This window comes from Sinohyriopsis cumingii, chromosome 3, assembly GCF_028554795.1.
Source record: "Sinohyriopsis cumingii isolate HCF-2022 chromosome 3, ASM2855479v2, whole genome shotgun sequence".
NCBI lineage: Eukaryota > Metazoa > Mollusca > Bivalvia > Unionida > Unionidae > Sinohyriopsis > Sinohyriopsis cumingii.
The window spans coordinates 118,058,650-118,081,210 of record NC_142963.1 but is presented as its reverse complement, the minus strand read 5'-3'; the positions used below and the strand labels follow the sequence as shown (position 1 = coordinate 118,081,210).

The 22,561-nt window shown below is 35.0% G+C and overlaps 1 protein-coding gene across 3 annotated transcripts in view; it reads right to left on the bottom strand.

Moving 5' to 3' along the window:
- The window catches only part of LOC149803669 (lysosomal alpha-glucosidase-like), a 76,636-nt gene that overhangs the window by 18,419 nt on the left and 35,656 nt on the right, over positions 1-22,561 (bottom strand). For all 3 annotated transcript variants that reach the window (XM_089953437.1, XM_089953436.1, XM_089953438.1), the window contains exons 11-16: positions 14,665-14,782; positions 11,612-11,745; positions 10,695-10,846; positions 6,004-6,155; positions 2,727-2,811; positions 741-922 (exon numbers count right to left, since the gene is read on the bottom strand). In XM_089953437.1, coding sequence (XP_089809563.1) covers positions 741-922; positions 2,727-2,811; positions 6,004-6,155; positions 10,695-10,846; positions 11,612-11,745; positions 14,665-14,782 — 823 coding nt within the window. The remainder of the gene's footprint in view (positions 1-740; positions 923-2,726; positions 2,812-6,003; positions 6,156-10,694; positions 10,847-11,611; positions 11,746-14,664; positions 14,783-22,561) is intronic.

Below are 22,561 nucleotides of genomic sequence, written 5' to 3'. Positions count from 1 at the left end.
GGAAAAATTCTGAAAATTTAAGAACTAATGAACAACTTTAGTAATCATTCCCAATATTATTAATATTATTACATTATTCCCTCACTATAATACTTAATTTCCCACCATAACACTGTATACCCTCACTATAACACTGCATACCCTCACTATAACACTGCAAACCCTCACTATAACACTGTACAATAATAATGCATAACATCACTATTACATTGCATTCCTTCACTATGACTGCATACCTCATTCTATTAGTGTTCATGGGGATCATAAAAATAGACCCCCTAATATGTGAGGTCACCTTATCTTGAGGTATTCTATACATAATATTGCTACTAAAAATTGAAATTGGGTCCATAACCATAATTATCCTCTAAATCTGACTTATACTGAGGCATCTGATATTGAGGGAGTATTATTTTCATTATTACTGTTATTATTATTCCTGAAATCTGACATTTCATCACCTGCCTCATAAATGATCTAGACAGGACCTATAATCTTGCTTCAACAGTCTTCTACATGCAAGAAATCAACATGAAAATCAAGTCTAATTTCAGTCACACTGGCACATACAAGAAATCAGCATGACAATCAAGTTTAATTTCAGTCAGACTGGCACCCAAGAGTGTCATTACAATCATGTCACCATCATAATATTAAAACTTACATCTTACTTTTCCTTTGAAAGCAAGGCAATAAACTTAATGTACTTCAAGCATGTGACAGATGTTCATTATTCTAACCTTTCTGTTGTTGTTAGGGCCGGTTCCTGCATAGGTAAAACATAACCACCTCTCACATGAAGATTAATAACATCCATTGGAGCATCCAGTAAACGTGTTTCTCCTCTTGTGCTTATCTTTCCTCCAGTATAGAAATTATACCATACATCATCTGGGAAGTACGCTTCCACTGTTGTCTGATTCTGTAGATAAAAGTTTAGTGATGATTGATTTCATAAAGATGATAAAGGACACATCTAAAACTGCAAGAATGAGACGAATAACTGTGCCAGTGAATGAGGGTAAGTTTGCTCAAACATTTCATTATCTATACTGACATTTAAACAAAATCCTGCACAGCATTGAAGAAATTTTAACATTCAAAGAAATGGTACAGATGATGAATAGTGTTCTTTTAACATTTAAATAAAATCTTTAAATGTAAATGGCTAAATTGCTGATCAGTGCTCAGCAGGTGTTGAAGAATACTCCAAGAACAATTGATTCCAAAACATCTTTATATATAACCAGGAGCATGTAGTAAATATTGCATTCATTTAATTATGGTACTTTCACACAGCCATCATATCAAAGATGTCGTTTTCAAATACAGTGGTCCCCCTCTTATATAGCCACCCCTTCTGCACCAGGAAAGTGTCCTTATAAGCCTTTCCCGATGGGGACAATTTTTTTTGGCAAGAAGTATATATATAATAAACATAGTAAGAAAGCTACAGACTTCAAAGTATTTAATATCTTCATTTAAAAGTAACATTAATTATTAAAGGGTTCTTCTTGTCATAAGAATAGACTTATTTCAACTGAATATACTCTGATAGTTCTTATTCTTGAAATAAGCATGATATGCGAGTGGGTATTTGTCACGCACACTGCAAAACCATTCAAAACCATCATTTAAATCTTGGTACCTATATAATTCTCTTTTCATTTGCTTCATTTTCCCACTGCTGCTGAATAATCTCCTTATCGGTTACATTGTTTATTCAAGTCTTTTCTACATAAAATTGTTCGGCAATTGCCACCCTTGCCAACCTGATGTTGTCGAGTAGAATAACTGACTTTTTTCTAAAGTAATATGTCTCCATTTACATGATGACACGTTAATGTTTGGTAATGATTTATTCGGATGTTGCTAACTGTATGCAATTTAATTATGCAGATAAAACGTTTGTAGAAGGGATGAAATGCCTTCTTCATAAAGGAAATGAAACATGTATTGTCACATGATTTTTAGGTCTTTGTCTGGTACCCTGTTTTGTTCAAGGTTAATTTCTGTGTGCGTTAATCCACAAAATCTATATTTATCCTATGCGGACTGCGTTATGATCTTGACAATTATGTCTGGTTGTAATCATCAAGAGAAGAACTCAACAAATAACTGAAGCCCAAAACACTCTCACAACATTGTTGAGCCCATTTCCTGTAAACGTCGGCTTTTGTAGATAATAATATAATATTATTCTTAGTGTTCCGTGTACTTTAGCCAACACTTCTTTCAGTAATGGAAACCTGACTCCGTAACCATCAAAGTCTAGATTCTATTATGTACATAATTCCAGAAGAAAAAAAACCCACAAGCAGCAAGAGTTAATGAAAAGGAAAAAACAGGAATAAAGCAGTATGCAACTCAAGGATGACAACTCTTCTCTAAACCTCAGGCATTTGCTAACTTAAAAATCATATTTTTGTGTTATTAATTTTTTAGAACTATTATTCTGACATGCCTCCTAAAGTTTTTGGCAATTGTTTTAGACTTCACTTCTAACAGTTCACAAACAGCCATTATTGTGATGACATACTGTTATATGATATTACCTAATTCCGACATGTAGATTTTGTAATTTGTTCTTTAGTAAATTTGCATAATATACAAGTTTACACTGCTGCTATAAAAAGGAATAGAATTTTATGAATTCAGTCTGCTCACTGCATCTGTTAAAATTCTATGTTCATGAAGATTGTCTAATTTACAGTACATCAAATTACCTCCTCAAGGGCTGGAGAGATAAGAAGTGAAGGTCCCCAAAGGAACTGCTTGTCAATGTTGTAGGTTCGTACATCATCAGGAAATCTAAAATTATAAGTCAAAAGCAGGTGACTACTTTCTCTTAACCAAGGTACAAGAGTCGAATATCTGTCACAATGAAATTCCATACCAAAGCTATTATTGATACTGGAAACCTAATGATATGTTACGTGTAGTTAATAGAGCTGACCGTTGCAAAACTCAATAGCTGATAACCATTGAAGAATTTGTTATTTTAAACTATATAAATTTTGTCAAAAGAAAATTTTAGAAATTCTCCATCAACTTTGGTCACAAAGAATTAAATGTATGACATTTGTTTACCTAGATATCAAGCACAATGAAACTCTTAACTACTGTTCCTCAACCTATCAGGATCCAGTCTACAATGAAAATTTATGCTACATTTGAAAAAATGAGGAATTTTCTGAATACTGGAGGAATATTTAAGCAAGAAAAGAAGGTAGGGGTTGAAAATATGATATGCATTTCTCATACATTCATTTGATTTTTCTGGGCACATTTTTTTAGAAATTAGTGTTTATCCCTTATTTGTGCATAACCAGCACCAATTAATCCTTGAATTTAAGACTCTTAACTATCAGAGAGTTTAATCCAATTACATATGCATGTCAGAACTGGCATGAAAACATAATCACTACCTTTCACTCCAAAAGGTGTAAAGATATAATCATGATAGGTGACCAATAATGTTATGTTTCATTTTACAAAGGAAGGAATTAAAAATATGGGTTCCTTTGTATGACTGACCTAAGGTAAGTTCATGTGTGTGTGTGAGTGTGATTAGGATTTTTAACGTAGCTTTAACAATTTTTCAGTCATATCACTACGATGTCTGCAGTGTGGCACTTTGTAGTGATGTCTAGCACTGAGGCATCATGCCACAGACATGTAGCATGATATCCCACTCAGTCACATTATCCTAACACCAGGCCAACCAGTCCAAACACTAACCTCTTAATGCTGAGTGCCAAGTGAGGCAGCTGTTAGTACCATTTTTGTAAGTCTTTGGTATGACTTGGCTGGGGTTCGAACCGATGACATCCCGCTTCCGAGGCAGATGCTCCAACCACTAGGCCACTGGAGTGGTCCCTAAGGTAAGTGACATTTATTCAAAACTATTCCATTTAAATGTACTCGGAGGAGATGAAACGCCACTTGTTGGAAAGGTAAGACCAATACAGAAAAAAGACTGGAAAAAATGATGCAGAAGAAACTATTACATAGAAGAAACATTATTGCATATCCCCGCCCCTTGAATATTTAAATGGAATTGACATTACTAAAAACTCTTAAGATGGTACGGATTAATTTACACTACCAATATTGTTCAATACATGCACTGCTTTCATATAGTTATTTCCAGAAAATAACTCAAATGAATTGTAAAGGGAGTTATTACAGTCAAGGTACCTGTATTTACAGAACAATAAATCATCTTGATGAACCAAGAAAGATGTACATAACTTTAAAAATCTAAACTGGCTGTTATATATTGAGAATCCCTGTCTAATACAGCTGAAAAGTTCATATTATACTTCATACTCCGTTACGGATCACTGCCATCTCACCTCTGTCTGCGTGGGTTCGAGTCTCAGATTCAGCCAATGTGGGTATGTGAGAAAGCTTGCCTGTAGCTTCTCGAGGGTTGGTGGTTCTTTCTGGGGATTTCCCGGGTTCTTCCTACATCATTAACACTGGCCGCCATGTATAGCCTATCATGTGCTGAAAAATGGCGTTAAACCCTACAACAACAATACTTCATACTGTAATTATAGACATTATACACTGAGCATTCCAGGTTTCTAAAGTATACTTCCCAAGAAATGTCAGCCCACCTTGTAATTTTTTAACAGTGAGAAGCAGGCATGTGATCAGAAAAAGCTTTTGATATGAAAATGTTACAAAAAGTAGGTGACGGGCATTTCATTAACCATGAGTAACTCATGACAATTGCAACCTGATAAATCTTTTCTACTTTGTTTTAAATAGGTTCCATCCAAAACATAACGTACAATTTTAATGCTGATGACAGTGATGACATCAAAACAATGATGGCATCTTTGTTCTGCTATCTGCTTTTATTAACAAAGTTGAAATGCTTTTCATTTAATAATTGCCATGAACCATTGTGTAATGTGATGGACATAGGAAAATCTGAATTATAGTGCACTGAAACAAAGTATGCAAATTTAGGGCAACCAGTTTGTGTTCTTGGGCAACCAGATTTCCCAGTCTTGTAATGTGTGGGCAATCTAGCGATCAACAAAATGTTGTTCCCCTATTCAGCCATGGAGCATGGCTGTGGTATGCAACACACCATCCATATATGCAATATAATTGACTCAAGCTACATTCAGTTATCTTCAGTGCTTCAAAAGTAAAATTCCACACAAGGAAAGAAGCCACAAAATTACATTTTCCTTGTTATGATTGCAATTTTAAAACAATCCATCTAGTCATAATATATAAATGGGCAAAGTTTCGTAAAAATTTCTCCAACCATTAAAAAGTTCAGCTGAACAAGTTGTTGTTAATGGCAGCAAAGATGAATAAACAGATGAATGCACAAAGAGATGGACAATGCCTTACCACAATACAACCAACTAAAGATGGCCGATGCCTTAGTACAATACACCCAACTAAAGATGGACGATGTCTTAGCACAATACACCCAACTAAAGATGGGCAATGCCATAGCACAATACACCCAACTAAAGATGGACAATGTCTTAGCACAATACACCCAACTAAAGATGGGCAATGCCACAGCACAATACACCCAACTAAAGATGGCCAATGCCATAGCACAATATACCCAACTAATGATGGCCAATGCCATAGCACAATACACCCATCTAAAGATGGGCAATGCCACAGCACAATACACCCAACTAAAGATGGGCAATGCCACAGCACAATACACCCAACTAAAGATGGCCAATGCCACAGCACAATACACCCAACTAAAGATGGCCAATGCCACAGCACAATACACCCAACTAAAGATGGGCAATGCCACAGCACAATACACCCAACTAAAGATGGGCAATGCCATAGCACAACACACCCAACTAAAGATGGCCAATGCCACAGCACAATACACCCAACTAATGATGGGCAATGCCACAGCACAATACACCCAACTAAAGATGGGCAATGCCATAGCACAATACACCCAACTAAAGATGGGCAAATAAAAACTGATGAGCTTACTCAAAGAAAAGTGGCCTTGCTACTGTTTCCCCAGCTGTGTGACTCTTGTAGAAGAGGGTGTACAGGTAAGGAAGAAGAGAATATCTCGTCAAGTAAGCCTTCCTGGTGGATGCTGCAACTGCCTCACCAAATGATGCAGGATCTTGATCTCTCTGCCAAAAAGAATACATATTCATCTGCAAATGTTATGCATCTGAAATGAGTCAATTTTAGATGTTATCCACAAGGCATCGAAAAAAATATTCTTTCTACAGTAGCCTAAAACTAGTTGAAAAATGGACAAGTCGAACATTTCCTGTTACTTGTCCAAAATTAAGAAATAACAAGAGTCCCTTGAAGGGACTGACATTCTAATGGCTGAAATGACTTTCTCAATGATAATTTTTTTTCTGTTTATTCCTTTTAGATGCTGTTGTCAGGTGGCTACTGTCATCTTGTTGAAATTTCAATTAGATGAAAGTTGTACTGGTAAACACCAGAGAGACTGCTCACTGCCCTTTTCTGGGTTCTGAAACAATTTTCTAGGGAAAAAAATGTCATCTGCATCCAATATTGCAATGTCAAGTTTTAATATTATTAACTAGAACTGAACAAAATAAAATTGTATAACACTTACATATGTGTATTTTAAGGGATGAACTCCCAAAGCTATGGAAATATAAGGAATTATTCAGGGCTTATTGAAGATGGTGAACTACATCACATTGTGCTGTTTGAAAACAATAGACTCACTCACACAAATATGGAATTGAGGTAGTAAAGAAACTCCTGTTTGGTTTGAAACACGCAAAAGATGACACTGTTAGGAACCCCACTGTTAGGTGACAATCAGGTTAGAAATTATAAATTGATGAATGAAATGAATACATTTTGTGCATATTTTATATATCTTTGATGCTTTTTGTTTTTAAATTTGGTAGAGGATACAAACAAATACGAGGCCAAGCAAATAATATTATGAAAACCCATGTTGATATGAGCATCTGTTTTGGAGTATCAATAACAAGCTATTTAAGATGGCTGCAAATGTGCCCATCATTGACATCAGATTGGTACCATTTGTTTTAGGACCATCTATATACCAAGGAAAGTATTTTAGTGAAAATTCCATTTTAATGGCCAAGAAAAGAGTCACAACAAAATTTTCAACTTGCCACTGTGTATTGGGTGCCGATGGAAACCGATTTCATTTAGGACCAACAAGGCCTTAGGATTAAACTGTATCCCAAGTTTCATGACTTTCCTGCAAAATGTTTAGAAGACCTCTAATGGACTTTAAATTGATGCTAATGGACATACACAAACCCATTGCATTAAGTTTTTCTTGTATTTCACGAGCAGAACTAAAACCCGAGTCCTTGTAGAATTTTTATGATCCTGATATTCAAATCTTTTCATTCCCAAAGAATGCAACTAGGCATTTATGAATACCATATATACTCTCACATAAGTTGCATTCAACTGCAAACTTTTCACTCACCCAGATCTGCCTTTACATTATGTGATGGCAGTCAATCATGGTTTATGACGTACACAGTTGGACCCCATTCATACACAAGCATTTACCGTATATACTCGTGTATAAGCCCGTTCGCGTATAAGCTGCCCCCCCAAACTGAATTGGCTGTTGTTGTTTTAGGGTTTAACGCCATTTTTCAGCACAAGATAGGCTATACATGGCGGCCAGTATTAATGGTGGAGGAAGAACCCGGGAAAACCCCGGAAAGAACCACCGACCCACGAGAAGCTACTGGCAAGCTTTCTCACATACCCACATTGGCTGAATCTGAGACTCGAACCCACGCAGACAGAGGTGAGATGGCAGTGATCCGTAACGGAGAGCGCTTTAGACCACTCAGCCACTTGGGGCCCCTCCAAACTGAATTGGTAAAACTGTTATAAAGTGCATGACCCGCATATAAGCCGACCCATAATTTCTAGACTACCTGTACATCACAAGAGGCACAAAGTGAGTTCTGAATATGTTTATTTAGGCAAATCACATTATTAAATAAAATGAAAGTAAGAAATCTAATTTATATGTTGAAATAAAAACAATTCTAAAGTGTTAAGTCTTAATGGAAATTTAATTAATCCTCATTCTAAAATCAGGAATTATAAAAGTTCTATCACTTTTAGAATCCTTCAAAATCTGGCTCTGTATCAGACTCGCCAAACAGTTCACAAAACTCGGCTTCTGTTATGGGCGTGCTTTCATCATATACGTTGTCATTTTCATCATGGTCATCCGATAGTGTTTCGTTCTCCTTCTCGCTCTCCTCGTCATTGTCGGATTGAAATATAGCATCATCCTCTGTTCCATCCATGGCATTGCTGATACAGCACTTCCTGAATGATTTTGCAATCATTTCCGATGGAATTGAGTCCCACACTTCTTTTACCCACTTGGCGACCAAATCGATGTCCGGCCTCATTAAATTCCCACCTTTTGTCATTTTCACAGCCCCTTATAGTGGTAGTATACTATTTATATACCTTATCCTGTAATTATTTCCATGTGTGGTTGGTTATCAATTTGTATTTGATAATTATTTATCATTGTTGTTTATTTGTGGGGTTTTTTTTAACTACCGGTAGTGTGATTCAATTGATCAAAATATGATTGGTTTCAGCATGGACATTATTCAAGTATTGTGACAGTTTATAACTTTGAGCAGAAACCATGTCCACTACCATATCTCATTAAACAATACATCTGAGAGTCAGCATGTATTAGTAAAGTCATTGGCATTGTGCAATAAAACAAACCTATTATCCCCAAGGCATTTACCACAGATTAAGCATAGCTACTGTACAACACTCTACCACTAACAAATCACTTTGCTTTACAAACAACTAAACAACAGTAGTATATAAACTGTGGCTGCCGATTACTTCTAAAACACCTGTCAAAGAAATCCCACAAATTATATTGTTTTACAATTATTCATGCTGACTCGTATATTGCCCTGTTATTAACCCTTCCTAAGCATGTGTGCAACAAACCCCTATGGAGCCTTTCGCTATTGTTCCTTTAAGACTATCATACATGTATTTCTACTCTCGATCAAAATGTTTGTCGTATATACCTTCAGTATCATAATTCTTTTATTTTTTTACGTAGATTCTTTTCATATTTACACTGAAATAAGCTAGAGTGCATTTGTATGATACCGTAGAGTTTAATGATTACTGATTAGCTGAGGGTTAAATACTTGACTGGAGAATATTAATATGGCAGTTCTTTTGGAAAATACATGTACAACCGTGGCTCAAATAACACGTATGGCTGCATTTTCTGGTGGATGGACATCTGTCAAATAGACGTCAATACGTTAAAACATGTTTTTCATTCATTATCCTACCACTTAAGTTAGAAAAAAATATTTGTTTCACTTCACGACAGCACAAATCTTATGAGCCATGTGGCATCATTAGGCATGTGATCTCATCTTCGGCGATCAACAGAAACAATAAATACTGGAAATCGAGGGAAAAAAGTGTTAAAAATTTCAGACTTGGACCGTGGCCCGCAGATAAGCCAACCCCCCCCTTCTTCCAGGCCTTATTTTTTTCCTAAATTTTTTGGCTTATACGCAAGTATATACAGTACATATTCATTTATCTCAACTAAACAGGATTTATTTTTACAAGATCATCAGTCATCTGGACAAATATGAATCTATTTAAAATTGTTCTGGGCATGTCAGCTGCACAAAACACAGAAATGCATACCTTTTACAGCATAGATTGGCAAATGAAAATTTGTTTTGATGTAAAAGAGACAAATAAATAATTCACTAAAAATAAACCACAAAATTAATTCAGATCTCTAGAAATCCATGATTCCATTTAACACTTATGAAATTCATCTCTAGTGTACATATTCAAGATTTTTTTTTAAAAGACCCACATGCCACTTCTGATTTCTAAATATGAACATTCTACTTAATTGCTAATGCTGAAACATTCTGATCAATTTTACACTCCCAATACAAAGTAATAATATATTGTGTGATAGAAATGTTTCTCTGTGAATCTGTCCTGCAGATTAGTTTTCAGGAAGAAAAAAAAAACTGACAGAAACAATTTACACTTACCATTCAACATTGTCCATAAAAAATTATCCCTAGGAATTGCCCATCTATTGTTTAAAACACCATTTTCTATGCTGACATATTGGTAAAAGGATGAGTAATATCTTACAAGACAAGTGAGTTACTGATAATGTCAACATAAACTAGCCCCAACTATCTGTAAGTATAGGAACTTGAAAGCAACAGACCTGTAATCAACAACTATTGAGATGGAAGCCACTTTAAACATCCTCTTTGACACAAAAAAATGAGTCCCCCCTCACCTAAAACAATATTAAACTTCACTGTCATATATTAATCATCATTAAGTATCAATACAATATGATTCCACCTCTCAGTTGAAGTCCAGGTTATAAGAAATTAAGATTCTGAAGGGTAAATGGATGGATGAAGACAACAATAGAAAACATCAAGACAGATGTAGGGAAACCATCATTGGACATGACCACTGTGTATTGGATGCTGATGGAAACCATCACTGGACATGACCACTGTGTATTGGATGATGATAGAAAGCGATTTCATTGGACATGACCAATCATACAATCTATCTACAACATTGTTCATATCATGATTTTAATTCAAGGAGCTTACCTCTACACCCTTGTCATTATGATTCCTGGAAAATGGGTAGAAAGCTCCGAGCTGATGCCATCTCTGACAAAGCTGTGCTGTAGTGTCATGTCGAAATCCACAAATATCGGCTCCAACCATCGGGATCCCAAACAAATTCATGCTCAATATTGCTGCAAGAAATGGACAGTGCTATTTAGCAATAATGAAGAGTAACTATACTTTGTGAGGCACCAATATTTGGGAATATTCAACCATTCCTTAATCTATCAATTTAAGTAGCTAGAAAAATGTCATTTTATGGCAAAACCATGAAATTGATAACTAGAAAATAAATGAATTCACAGTATTTAGAGATGTTATCCATAATCATAAACTTTTTAATGGGCAGAGCTTTTAATAAAACAAAAAAATTCAATCATCCTGCAGCACAAAAAAAGAAAAACAAATTTAAGGGATTTTCCAAGTAATTACTGCTATGCGAAGTGGGGACTAGGTCATCATCATCACCATCATCGCAATGTTTCTCCTGAGACAATACCAAAATTTTAAAATTTTGTCAGGAAGTCTGGATGGCCTTATCACTGAATACAGATGATGGTTGTTACATACAATGAGGATGAATCGTTCAGTTTACAAAAGACATTCATAAAGGTTTCATCTCCATTTGTCTTTTATTTGCAGAATGTTGCAGCAATGCAATGCAATTTCATTTTTCTAAAATTATACAAGGAATTTTCCTTAATTTTAATTAACTTAAATGTCATTGCCTGAAGAACACTTACATGTGAAAATGTCAGGTAGAATACCTGTCAAATTTCAGCAAATAGGTATTAAACTAAATTTATAATCTGTATGAACCTTTCAGCTCTCCTTTACTGTGGACAAGGAATGCAACTCAAAACCATACTTAACTTAGAGGTAAAGGGATCTATTACCTGCTATGGACTTGTACATGTCATAGAAGGAAGAGTCATTGTCACCAGTCCAGTGTCCTCCATAACGACCTTGACTGGCATACGTAGAGCGTGAGATAACAAATGGCCGTCTGCCCCTAGTCTCAATGAGGGCTCTAAAACAAATTATAATTTTATAGTTCAAAAATCTCTTCCTAATCTGTTAGTTTAAGTCTTTTCTAAAAAACAGTCTTTCCAAAAAGAAATGAAATATATGTCCAAATTACCTGCTATTTATAATACGAACAAAGTGTGATCTATTGGTTGTTCTAAATGATTGACAGATGTCTCTCAATGCATAGGACTTCAGTCCTTAAAATCACATAGTTGTACCAAAAAGGCTACTTCTGTAATATGAATAGAGAAGTCAATGAAGAATTTTTAAAATTCCAACTATGTAATTTTTTAGAAAGATTATTGTACTGGTAGTTTATACACCAGTTATGTGATAAAAATAATTCTTTTACGTAAAACTCTCTTTTGCTGGTCACGTCTGTTCCTTATCAAAAGTGCAAGCCATCCATACCATCTGGTCAAGAAAAAGAACACTGAGCTCAGGCAATTCTGACTTTTATCTCTGACTTACTGAACCCAAAATCAACAGGTGCCTTCCTCGTCTCAAATACTTGTCATCCACAAAATCTGGTCATGGTCTGTGGCATCGGACTTCAATTATTGTGTGAAAACTGTTTACTTTTTCCTTGGCACTTTTCTGACCTTGATCTTCTGAACTGCCAAATCAGTATCTCAAATAAATAACATTTACAAGGTTTGCTCAAGTCTGGAATACAAGTAAAGTTATTGTGTGGAACAATTTTCTTCTTTTCAATGTGACCCTGACGTCTGACCTTTTGAGCCCCCCCACCCCAGGTTTCTTCTTTGCCCCAACTGCAAGGCACTGTCAGAGTTTGGTAATGGAAGCTGATGAAGAACCCAAGAAGAAAACTATGGAACAAAGTGATGTATGTACATACATACAAACAACAATATAACATGATATGCTTAGCCTTATCATAGAGTTGCCTCCCTTTCAATATCAGTGCATGGGTGTCCACTGCAAGCAAACTCAAATGAATGAAAGTTCATAGGGTCGAATAAAACTCATTGCCATAGGAGCTGAACTCATCAACACATCTGTATTGGCTAATTACTCAAGACTGTGTTTTAAAATGTTAGCATTTACAACTAAGTTGATATATGTCAAATAAATGAGTAAAACTTCATCTTGTTTATGCGGATGAACACATCTGGCACACAGTAACTTCATAGTCACTGAAAACTACATCCAGATTGGGAAAAATATAATAAATAACAGAGAAAAAACATAAATATGTGTGTTTCATTAAGACTTGTCAGTTATTTTGAGATTTCACTGCATTTTTCAAAGAATAATCCACAAATTTGCCAGTGGCAAAAGTTTGGAATTTGCCCTTGGTGTGTGATTTTAGCCAGAAATTGGGCAGCGTGACACAAGTCCTAGATGTTGCTGTATGTCAGCTTCTTTAATTATTTTTGTGTAATTGTGACAAAGACCATTTAGTTCAATACAGTTGTCATTGTTTCAAAGGACCATGAAGTCCCCAACAGTTGGCATTGTTTCAAAGGACCATTAAGTTCCCAACAGTTGTCCTTTTTCAAAGGACCATTAGGTCCCCAACAGTTGGCTTTGTTTCAAAGGACCATGAAGTCCCCAACAGTTGTCATTGTTTCAAAGGACCATTAAGTTCCCAATAGTTGTCATTGTTTCAAAGAACAATTAAGTTCACAACAGCTTTAATTGTTTCAAAGGACCATGAAATCCCCAACAGTTGTCATTGTTTCAAAAGACCATCAAGTACCAACTGTTGTCATTGTTTCAATGGACCATTAAGTACCAACAGTTGTCATTGTTCCAAAGGACCATTATGTACCAACAGTTATCATTGTTTCAAAGGACCATTAAGTTCTCAACAGTTGTCATTGTTTCAATGGACCATTAGGTTCCCAACAGTTGTCTTTGTTTCAAAGGACCATGAAGTCCCCAATAGTTGTCATTGTTTCAAAGGACCATTAAGTCCCCATCAGTTGTCATTGTTTCATAGGACCATTATGTCCCCAACAGTCGTCATTGTGTCAAAAGACCATTATGTCCCCAACAGTTGTCACTGTGTCAAAAGACCATTAAGTCTCCAACAGTTGTCACTGTCAAAAGACCATTATGTCCCCAAAGGTTGTCAATGCATCAAAGGAACATAATATATCTCCAACAGATATGCTTCTTTCAAAAAACTTACCCCAACAGTTATGAAAATAAATCTGTTAATTATTTTGTGTCATTGTGTTAAAAGACCATTAAGTCTCCAATAGTTGTCACTGTGTCAAAGGGCCAACAAGTTCTCAGCAGTTGTCAAAAGAAATCCATTTCAACCTGCTGAAAAGGAGTGTTACTACAGTTGCTTAGTTTTATCCTTCTGATGGCACAGTGTTCTCAAGACCTTAGTAATCAGACATGAGACTTAAAGCAATATTGTGTTAGTATTACCATTTATATACCGATATTTTCATATATCTCTTTTAATCCTCATGAATATCAAAAGATGATCATAATGATATATTTTTCTTTCTAAAATGTATCATTATGATTGGAGCTCTACATAACAGTCTTACTATGTCATCATCCATTCTTTTATTTTGTTGTCAAACTTTCATGCCAAACAAAATGGGATCCAAAATTTGTATTGCAATATAAGTGAGTTTGCAAGATATCCAGGCACAGATCACCAAGGAAGTTGTGTGATTCTTTAACAATAAGATAAAAATAATTTCAAAGTGACAATAATAATCCATCGAAGAAAAAAAACCCCAGAGCATTTCATATTTTGGGAATATCTGGATGATTAGATAAATTTCTTCTCCATTCCATCCAATTCTGCAGCTCTTCCATATTTTTTGGACACAGATTACTGTATGTCATCATAAACTTGCCAGTGGCACCATGGAGAAATTTAAGCACAAAATTCAATTCTTCAACAAGAAAATATTCAAATACTGCTCACTGTGCAGTGGCTTTGGACTCCAGTAATCCATATATATTGTGGACATCATACTGGTATGAGAGGTTCTGCCTGGCTGAGGTACATAGGGTTCTGTAGCTCAATTTTCCTCCATCGACAGCTGTAAAAAAAAAAGCACACATAAAAAGCTCAACAGATTATAATTTCAGCCATGAAAATCTAAAATATAATACGTTCATCCATCTGCCAGAATGTTTACAACAGGTTTAAAAACACAGTAAAGTTCAGACCCTCCCCACCCTCTCCACAGTCTCATGTCAAAGACTTTCATGGTTTGATTTAATTCATTCAGATGAAAAATGTAATCCACTGAGCATGGCATTGGTGTCTAAGCCAATATGGTTGATAATTAATCAAAACTAAACAGATTTATCCAATCAAAGAACAGGAAGAATTTAAAATCTACAATCGTTTAGTCAACTTATATATGTGTCAATACAATTTACTGAAAATTCTGCAAATTGCATAGATCTAATGTTGGTTAGTTGTCCAAAATTCAGTTGTTATCTATGGAAAAGTGGACAATTTCTTCGAACAATATGCATTTTCAATGTCCAACATTTTTCTGAAAATTACACTACAGGCATTTTCCAGACAAATAAAAATATACAACAATGCAAACCATGATCCATTACATAAACAAATTTCCATGAGAAACTGAATGAGTATCATTTCTGAAGATAAACTAATACACGTATTTACAAAATTTCATGAAGATACTTTTTCAGGTAGTGATGCAGTTCTTCCCTTTTATAACCCAGTAATCAGGGTCAACAACTGCTGACTGCATCATGTACTTAACAACAGTATAGCGAAAATGATCGAAAATTATGAACGTACTTGTACACTGTCCGGTAGGGTGGGTGGTAAACAGTTATAATTATGATTATGGGGTACATAGCATTACCACTTTATATCCAGAACTGAATTATAGCGAAGCAAGTTATAATGGGGGAGAGTTGTATAGAAAAACAAAATAAATTAATAATGCAGAACAATGGGAAAAATGTGTAAGCTTCTTTAGACTAAACAGATCAATCTTCTAAGATCTAAAAAGCAAATATGTCGAGACAAACAAATTAATTAGTATCAAACAGAAAACTATGGTACAAAATATTGATGGACTATAGCGCACTCAATCAATAAAAAAATCCAAATCATATCTTCATCCTTTTATATCTTTACCATGACCAACAAGCAATATTTTGAAGACGATATTGTGAATGTACAAGCTTTTATTTACTATTTTTCTTCTTAACTTGTCTTTGATGATAAAGGAAAATGGATTTTCAATGAAAACATTGCAATGTTTATTGCACTTAAGTCTATATAGTACAAACCGATTCTGATGAATCCAAAGCCTCAAGACCTCATTTAATTGACCTTAAAATTTTGAAAGAATTGACTAGCCAGATAAGTGGACCCCTGGCCAATCATTTTAATTAACAATCAAACAAATAGTTATACTAATGTAATTATTTTAAAAAGATTATATATTTAGCATTAAAGCTAACCTCCTATATGGTCTACATAAAAATATATGCAACCGACCAACATTTGTGTGCATGTGTGTTTGTCACACAGAACTCTTAATCATATAATCATACCTAAATTTATGTAAAATAATAGAGGATAATATTAATTTAAATCAAGAAAATAAGATGAAAAATGTTTATGTAATAAAATCCATATACAAGTCAGGATATTATTAGTAGTGAGTTGAAACATAGATCTTGTAGATCCTGCAACCTTTTTGCAATGTAACATATTCATAAAATGGTTTTTAAAAACCAATTTCATACCAAAAACATTTTCAAAAATTGTATGAAAATATCAAGTTTTTAGAATTATTCAGACAACTAGTTTTTGAAAAATCAATAATCTTATCATTTTGATTGAAACTGCAGATGTCCTAAAATGTACACCCATAACCTAAGAATTTGTAATTATAGTACATGTAATATAGTTTCAGAATCACAACTAAAAATAATTTTCATAAGTGCAATCAGCTTACTCGGTAAAAGACAAATGTAATTAACCTGGATGTACCAATGATCACTGTAATCAATGAACACTGTTATCAATGAACACTGTTATCAATGATCACTGTAATCAATGAACACTGTTATCAATGAACACTGTTATCAATGAACAATGTAATCAATGAACACTGTAATCAATGAACACTGTAATCAATGAACACTGTTATCAATGAACACTGTAATCAATGAACACTGTTATCAATGAACACTGTTATCAATGAACACTGTAATCAATGAACACTGTAATCAATGAACAGTTATCAATGAACACTGTAATCAATGAACACTGTTATCAATGAACACTGTTATCAATGAACACTGTAATCAATGAACACTGTAATCAATGAACACTGTAATCAATGAACACCAATTTATAAGAAAATTGATAAGACTGAGACAAACAATTATCATTCCATATCTCTCATAGGTTACATTGCTACAGCTTTTGAATGAAATGTACATACAAATTTATTAGACTTGCATAACAAATGTGATACTATAACCCTTTCAAATCTAGTTTCATGCTGGGCAATTAAACTGAACCAGTTGTTACATATCTACTAAAGTGTGTGTAAAGCTTTAGATGGAGGTAAAGAAGTAAGATTTGTGTTTCTGATATTAGTAAGGCATCTGATGGAGTCAATGGACTTCTGCATAAGCCTTATGGGTGGAAGGGTCATCTATAAGACTAGTTACAAAATCATCCTGAAAACAGAATTCCAGGGTTGGTCATTCCTGGTGGATAGTCTAACTGGAGACTTAGTCATGCAGGTGTACCACAAGCATCAATATTAAGTCCCCTTTTTGGTAATATATATATATATATATATATATATATATATATATATATATATATATATATATATATATATAATGATAAACGATAATTGCAATCAATAGTCAATTACATACATGCTGACACTCATCTTTATATAGCTGTAGACAATCTTGCATCATCAGCCAATATATTTAATTCCAATGTAGGGAAAATTAACAAATGGACACACAAATAAGCTTGTTGAATTTATTTCTAACAAAATTTAATCAATGCTTATTTCTAAATATATATATATATATATATATATATATATATATATATATATATATATATATATATATATATACTTCAAAAATGTTAATATTTCCAAGATTGTTAAACATTACAGACTCTTTTACTTTTTATTTGACTCCTAATTTTTTTAATATTTCTTTTAAAAACTGATCAAAATGGTTTTATTCAATGTATTCTTTAGATATAAGCACAAAATAAGTTAACTGATAACATCCATTCATACTTGTTCATGTTACATGTTAACAAGTCAGTACAGCTAAAAACCAGAGTCAATAAACACATACAGCAAGAAAGAATAATTGTTTTAAAAATAATAACAATACTGTTACAGTGAATGGCACATAATCCACCCCAACCACCCCTATGTTTAATAGCTGTCTATAAAGATAATGGAAAATTTTGTGCAGAAACCACTTTTCTTCTTCTCAGCCAAAGTGTCCTTTACATTTTGACCCCAAATTCAATAGACTTCTTCACCCTAAGTGTAAGCCATCTACAAAGTTTGATCTGTGTATGTGATGTAGAACTAATGTTACTGTGTAGAAACATTTTTGTCTTCTTTCAATCACTGTGATATATGCCATATGAAGTCCAAAATTGTCCTTACATGAAGTGTAAGCAATTTACAAAGTCTGACCTAGGTAAGTTTGGTTAGTTTATATGGTGGAGAACTCTGGAGTTACTGTGCAAAATCATATTTCTTCTTTCATTCAATGTGTCAATTACCTATAAGATTTTGACCCCAAAATTGATAGGTTTATTCCCTACCCCAAGTGCAAGCCATCCACAGAGTATGGTAACTGTAACTGCAAACTGTTGACAACTCAAGTTATTGTACAACAAAGTTGATGGATGGACAACAGCATAACATGATTTACTCTGCCTTATGGCAGACATATTAAAATTATAGTAAGGTGATCTGTCCTGGAGAAGAATTACTATCTCTAACCAAATTTGTCTAGTTTTGGAGGGTTAATTGACATCATTTTTCTTAAGCAACAACTAACTACATATGGTGAAAAGTGTTTAAATGAAAACCACATATCACTATAACCTTCCCTTAAAGGGCACTAGATATTAAGATTTTAAAGTGGGTCACCATGACCATGATGTTGGATGTCTGACTAGCAACAGGGGTGAATTATGTGCCAGATATCAACAAATATTATAAAATATATAACTACAATAGGATGCATTATCAACAGACATATCAACTTGATGGTCTTGTGATCTTTAGGTCTGTCGATAGTATGGTGGTGCCATTTTATATTTGTTGAACTACTGGTGTATTGCCAGTATGCAGATTACAGACAGATACATAGCATCTGTTTATATGTCATTCTCATCCTTGACAAGATAATACAAATATTTCCAAACAGACTAATTGCCATTCATTGGTGATTCTAATTCAACCTTTCAGGTCATTCCAGGCTGTGCCTTTTAAATGGATGCAGGACTCATCATGGGTACCACAGTCTATGGCCAATTTAAAAAAAAATATTAAACTGCTTTCCCTTGAGAAGTGCACAAGATTTTCTAATGGTACATAATCATGGACATCCTTCAATGATTTCAAATATAAAAACTTTGATCTCAAAGGGAGGAAACTGACACACTCAATGAGAATGTGTTTTACTGTTAGTGGACATAGGCAGGACAAGCATTTCAGTCAAGGTTCACCTTTAAGTAGGTGTGGATGAGTAAGTTATGTGTGTCTGATATGCAATAGGTACACAACCACCTCATCTCCGAGTTTTTCAATGTGTGTGTGTGTGATTTGGATTTTTAACATAGCTTTAACAAAAAATTCAATCATATCGCTACAATGTCTGCAGTGTGGCAGTTTATAGTGATGTCTAACACTGCGGCATCATGCTGCAGACATGTAGAATAATGTCCCACCCAGTCACATTATCCTGACATCAGGTTGAGCATTTCTAACACTAACCTTTTAATGGTTAGCACCTAGTGAGGAAGCTGTTAGTACCATTTTTAGAAGTCTTTGGTATAACTCAGCCAGGGTTCGAACCCGTGAACTCCCACATCTAAGGCAAATACACAAACACTAGGCCACCAGAGCGGTCTTGTTCTATATAATAGATGCCGATCTAGAAAGATGGATCTGATATTCTAAAGCTAGATCATGGACTTTACATTCTACATATATTGCTAAAAATGAAGAAAATGCAGATTTGTATAACGTTTGAGGTCAGAAATGATTACTGCTGGGAAGCTTTTGCTGCTTTATTCACCCTTCCATTACTCTTAATACCTCAATGGCTGTAATTTCAGTGGTAACAATGACAGTTTTATAAGGTAACTGACTTGAGACGTGCCATGGAATTTGGTCCCGTACAGTGCTGCAATGGCAGCTCTAACCATGTCAAAATGTTTTGAAACCATCAGTATACAGGGATGTACAGCCACAACAGGAGGCTCAGATTTCACTGAATTTAGTCCTGAAAACAACAGGATTTATTGTAGACTTTCTGAATTCATAAAAAATTAAATATTATTTGGGGAGGTTTTGATAACCATGGTGGTGATTTAGGAATACAAATTTGTGCAATATTTGCAGGACTGAATTTTACTGCTCATCAGTCCCTATCCAAACACAATCTGTGGTTGATGTGAAAAGCATGCATACTGCGGCTTGTAGCAGTTCAAAAGTCACAGAATTGAGCAGTCAGTTCCAGGATTAAGGCATTTGACTATGCTGGGGTGACTGACAATATGATGCACCAAGGTACACCATCTTCTAAGGATTGCTTTGAGAAAGGGTCTAAAGCAAATGCCTTTACCAAGAACTGCCATCTCACCCCTGTCTGCATGGGTGAAGTCTCAGGCTTGGCCAATGGAGGATATATGAGAAAGCTTGCCAGTAGCTTCATTTAGGTTGGTGGTTCTTACCAGGATTTTCCTGGGTTATTCTTCTACCAGTTACACTGACCACCATCTACAGCCTATCTTGCGCTGACGAATGGCATTAAACCCAAAACAAGAACAATGACAACTACCAACTTTAACTCAGAAATTTCTATACCTAGAGAGTCAGGTAGGCAGCCCCATAGACCTAGGTAGAATAGGTCTTTCATAATGCTATATTTCCTTGCATTTTCTCCAGGTTGAAAAGATGGCAACTGCATGTTTTTTCTTTACAACAGCTTCTGTAATAAATGCATCAGGTATGACAAGATGGTCTCTTTGTTCTTCTCTGGCATCCGAATCCACATTATATTTCTGACAATTCGGTCTTAGACACAAAATACCAGAGGACATTTCTGGTATGGTCATGACCATTTCTTCAGATTCCTTGGTGTGTTTGATACTGCTGCTATCATTTTAGCCAATGATTTGTTATACTATCTTCCATACTGATTTAACTATGAAGCAAGAATTCAATCTAGAGAATTAGGATCTCATGTTTTCCTCTTTCTAATGGCAGAATGAGCTTTTAGCTCAGTATATACAGTATTTATTCAGATTTTTAGTTGCTGGATTGGTGTTAAAATGTTTAATGATCTTATTCCTTCCCTGATGCCATCTTTTGCCATGGCTCAAATAACACAACACCTCTTGAACAGATGAGAAATTTTGTGGAAACACCTTAATGGTTATTTCCACAAATTATAAAAGTGTAGCAGATTGTCAGAGTAAGCTTTGCAGATACATTCTATCAGCAATTGACTAGTCAAAAGAGTTTTTCTTACACTTTTTGAATCTCCAGCCAAGCTGTGAAAAGCGTTGGCTATCAGGAAAGGTGACAGCTTGGTTAGCTTGTGATTCTCATTTGATCACGAGAAAACTTGGCCAATTTCCCTGACTTGGAACAGCTTCCTCTTCCGATTCACTGACTGAATTATTTTTTTATCCTTCTGAGACCAGATTTTAAACTACTGGATAGGGTTTTGGTGTTTATTCCCATCAAGGAATACTATTATTTCATCATATAGAAAATGATGGGTTGCCTCCAATCAAGTACCTCTTCCAACAAGCTAGAAGTTTCATAGCAATCAATCCCTAATGTTTAGGAAGAGTGATAACATACCTTTCCTAATGGATGCCTGATGCCCGTAGTGACAACAAACTTCTAATGGATGCCTGAAGCCAGTAGTGATAACAAACTAATCCTAATGGATGACTGAAGCCAGTAGTGATAAGAAACCTATCCTAATGGATGCCTGATGCCAGTAGTGATAGGAAAACTTTCCTAATGGATGCCTGATGCCAGTAGTGATAGGAAAACTTTCCTAATGGATGCCTGAAGCCAGTTGCGATAACAAAATTCTTCTAATGGATGCCTGAAGCCGTTAGTGATAACAAACTTCTAATGGGTGCCTGAAGCCAGTAGTGATAAGAAACGTCTTCTAATGGATGCCTGAAGTCAGTAGTGATAACAAACCTTTCCTAATGGATGCCTGAAGCCAGCCGTGATAACAAACTTCTCCTAATGGATGCCTGAAGCCAGCAGTGATAACAAACTTCTCCTATTGGATGCCTGAAGCCAGTAGTGATAAGAAACTTATAATGGATGCCTGAAGCCAGCAGTGGTAACAAACTTCTCCTAATGGATGCCTGAAGCCAGTAATGGTAACAAAATTCTCCTAATGGATGCCTGAAGCCAGTAATGATAACAAACTTCTCCTAAGGGATGCTTGAAGCCAGTAGTTGTCATGGAATTATATAAATCCCTTTGTTATTTATTAAATACATGTACTCAGGTTTTGTTTCTTATGTACAAAAATACCCGAAGGCAATTTATGTA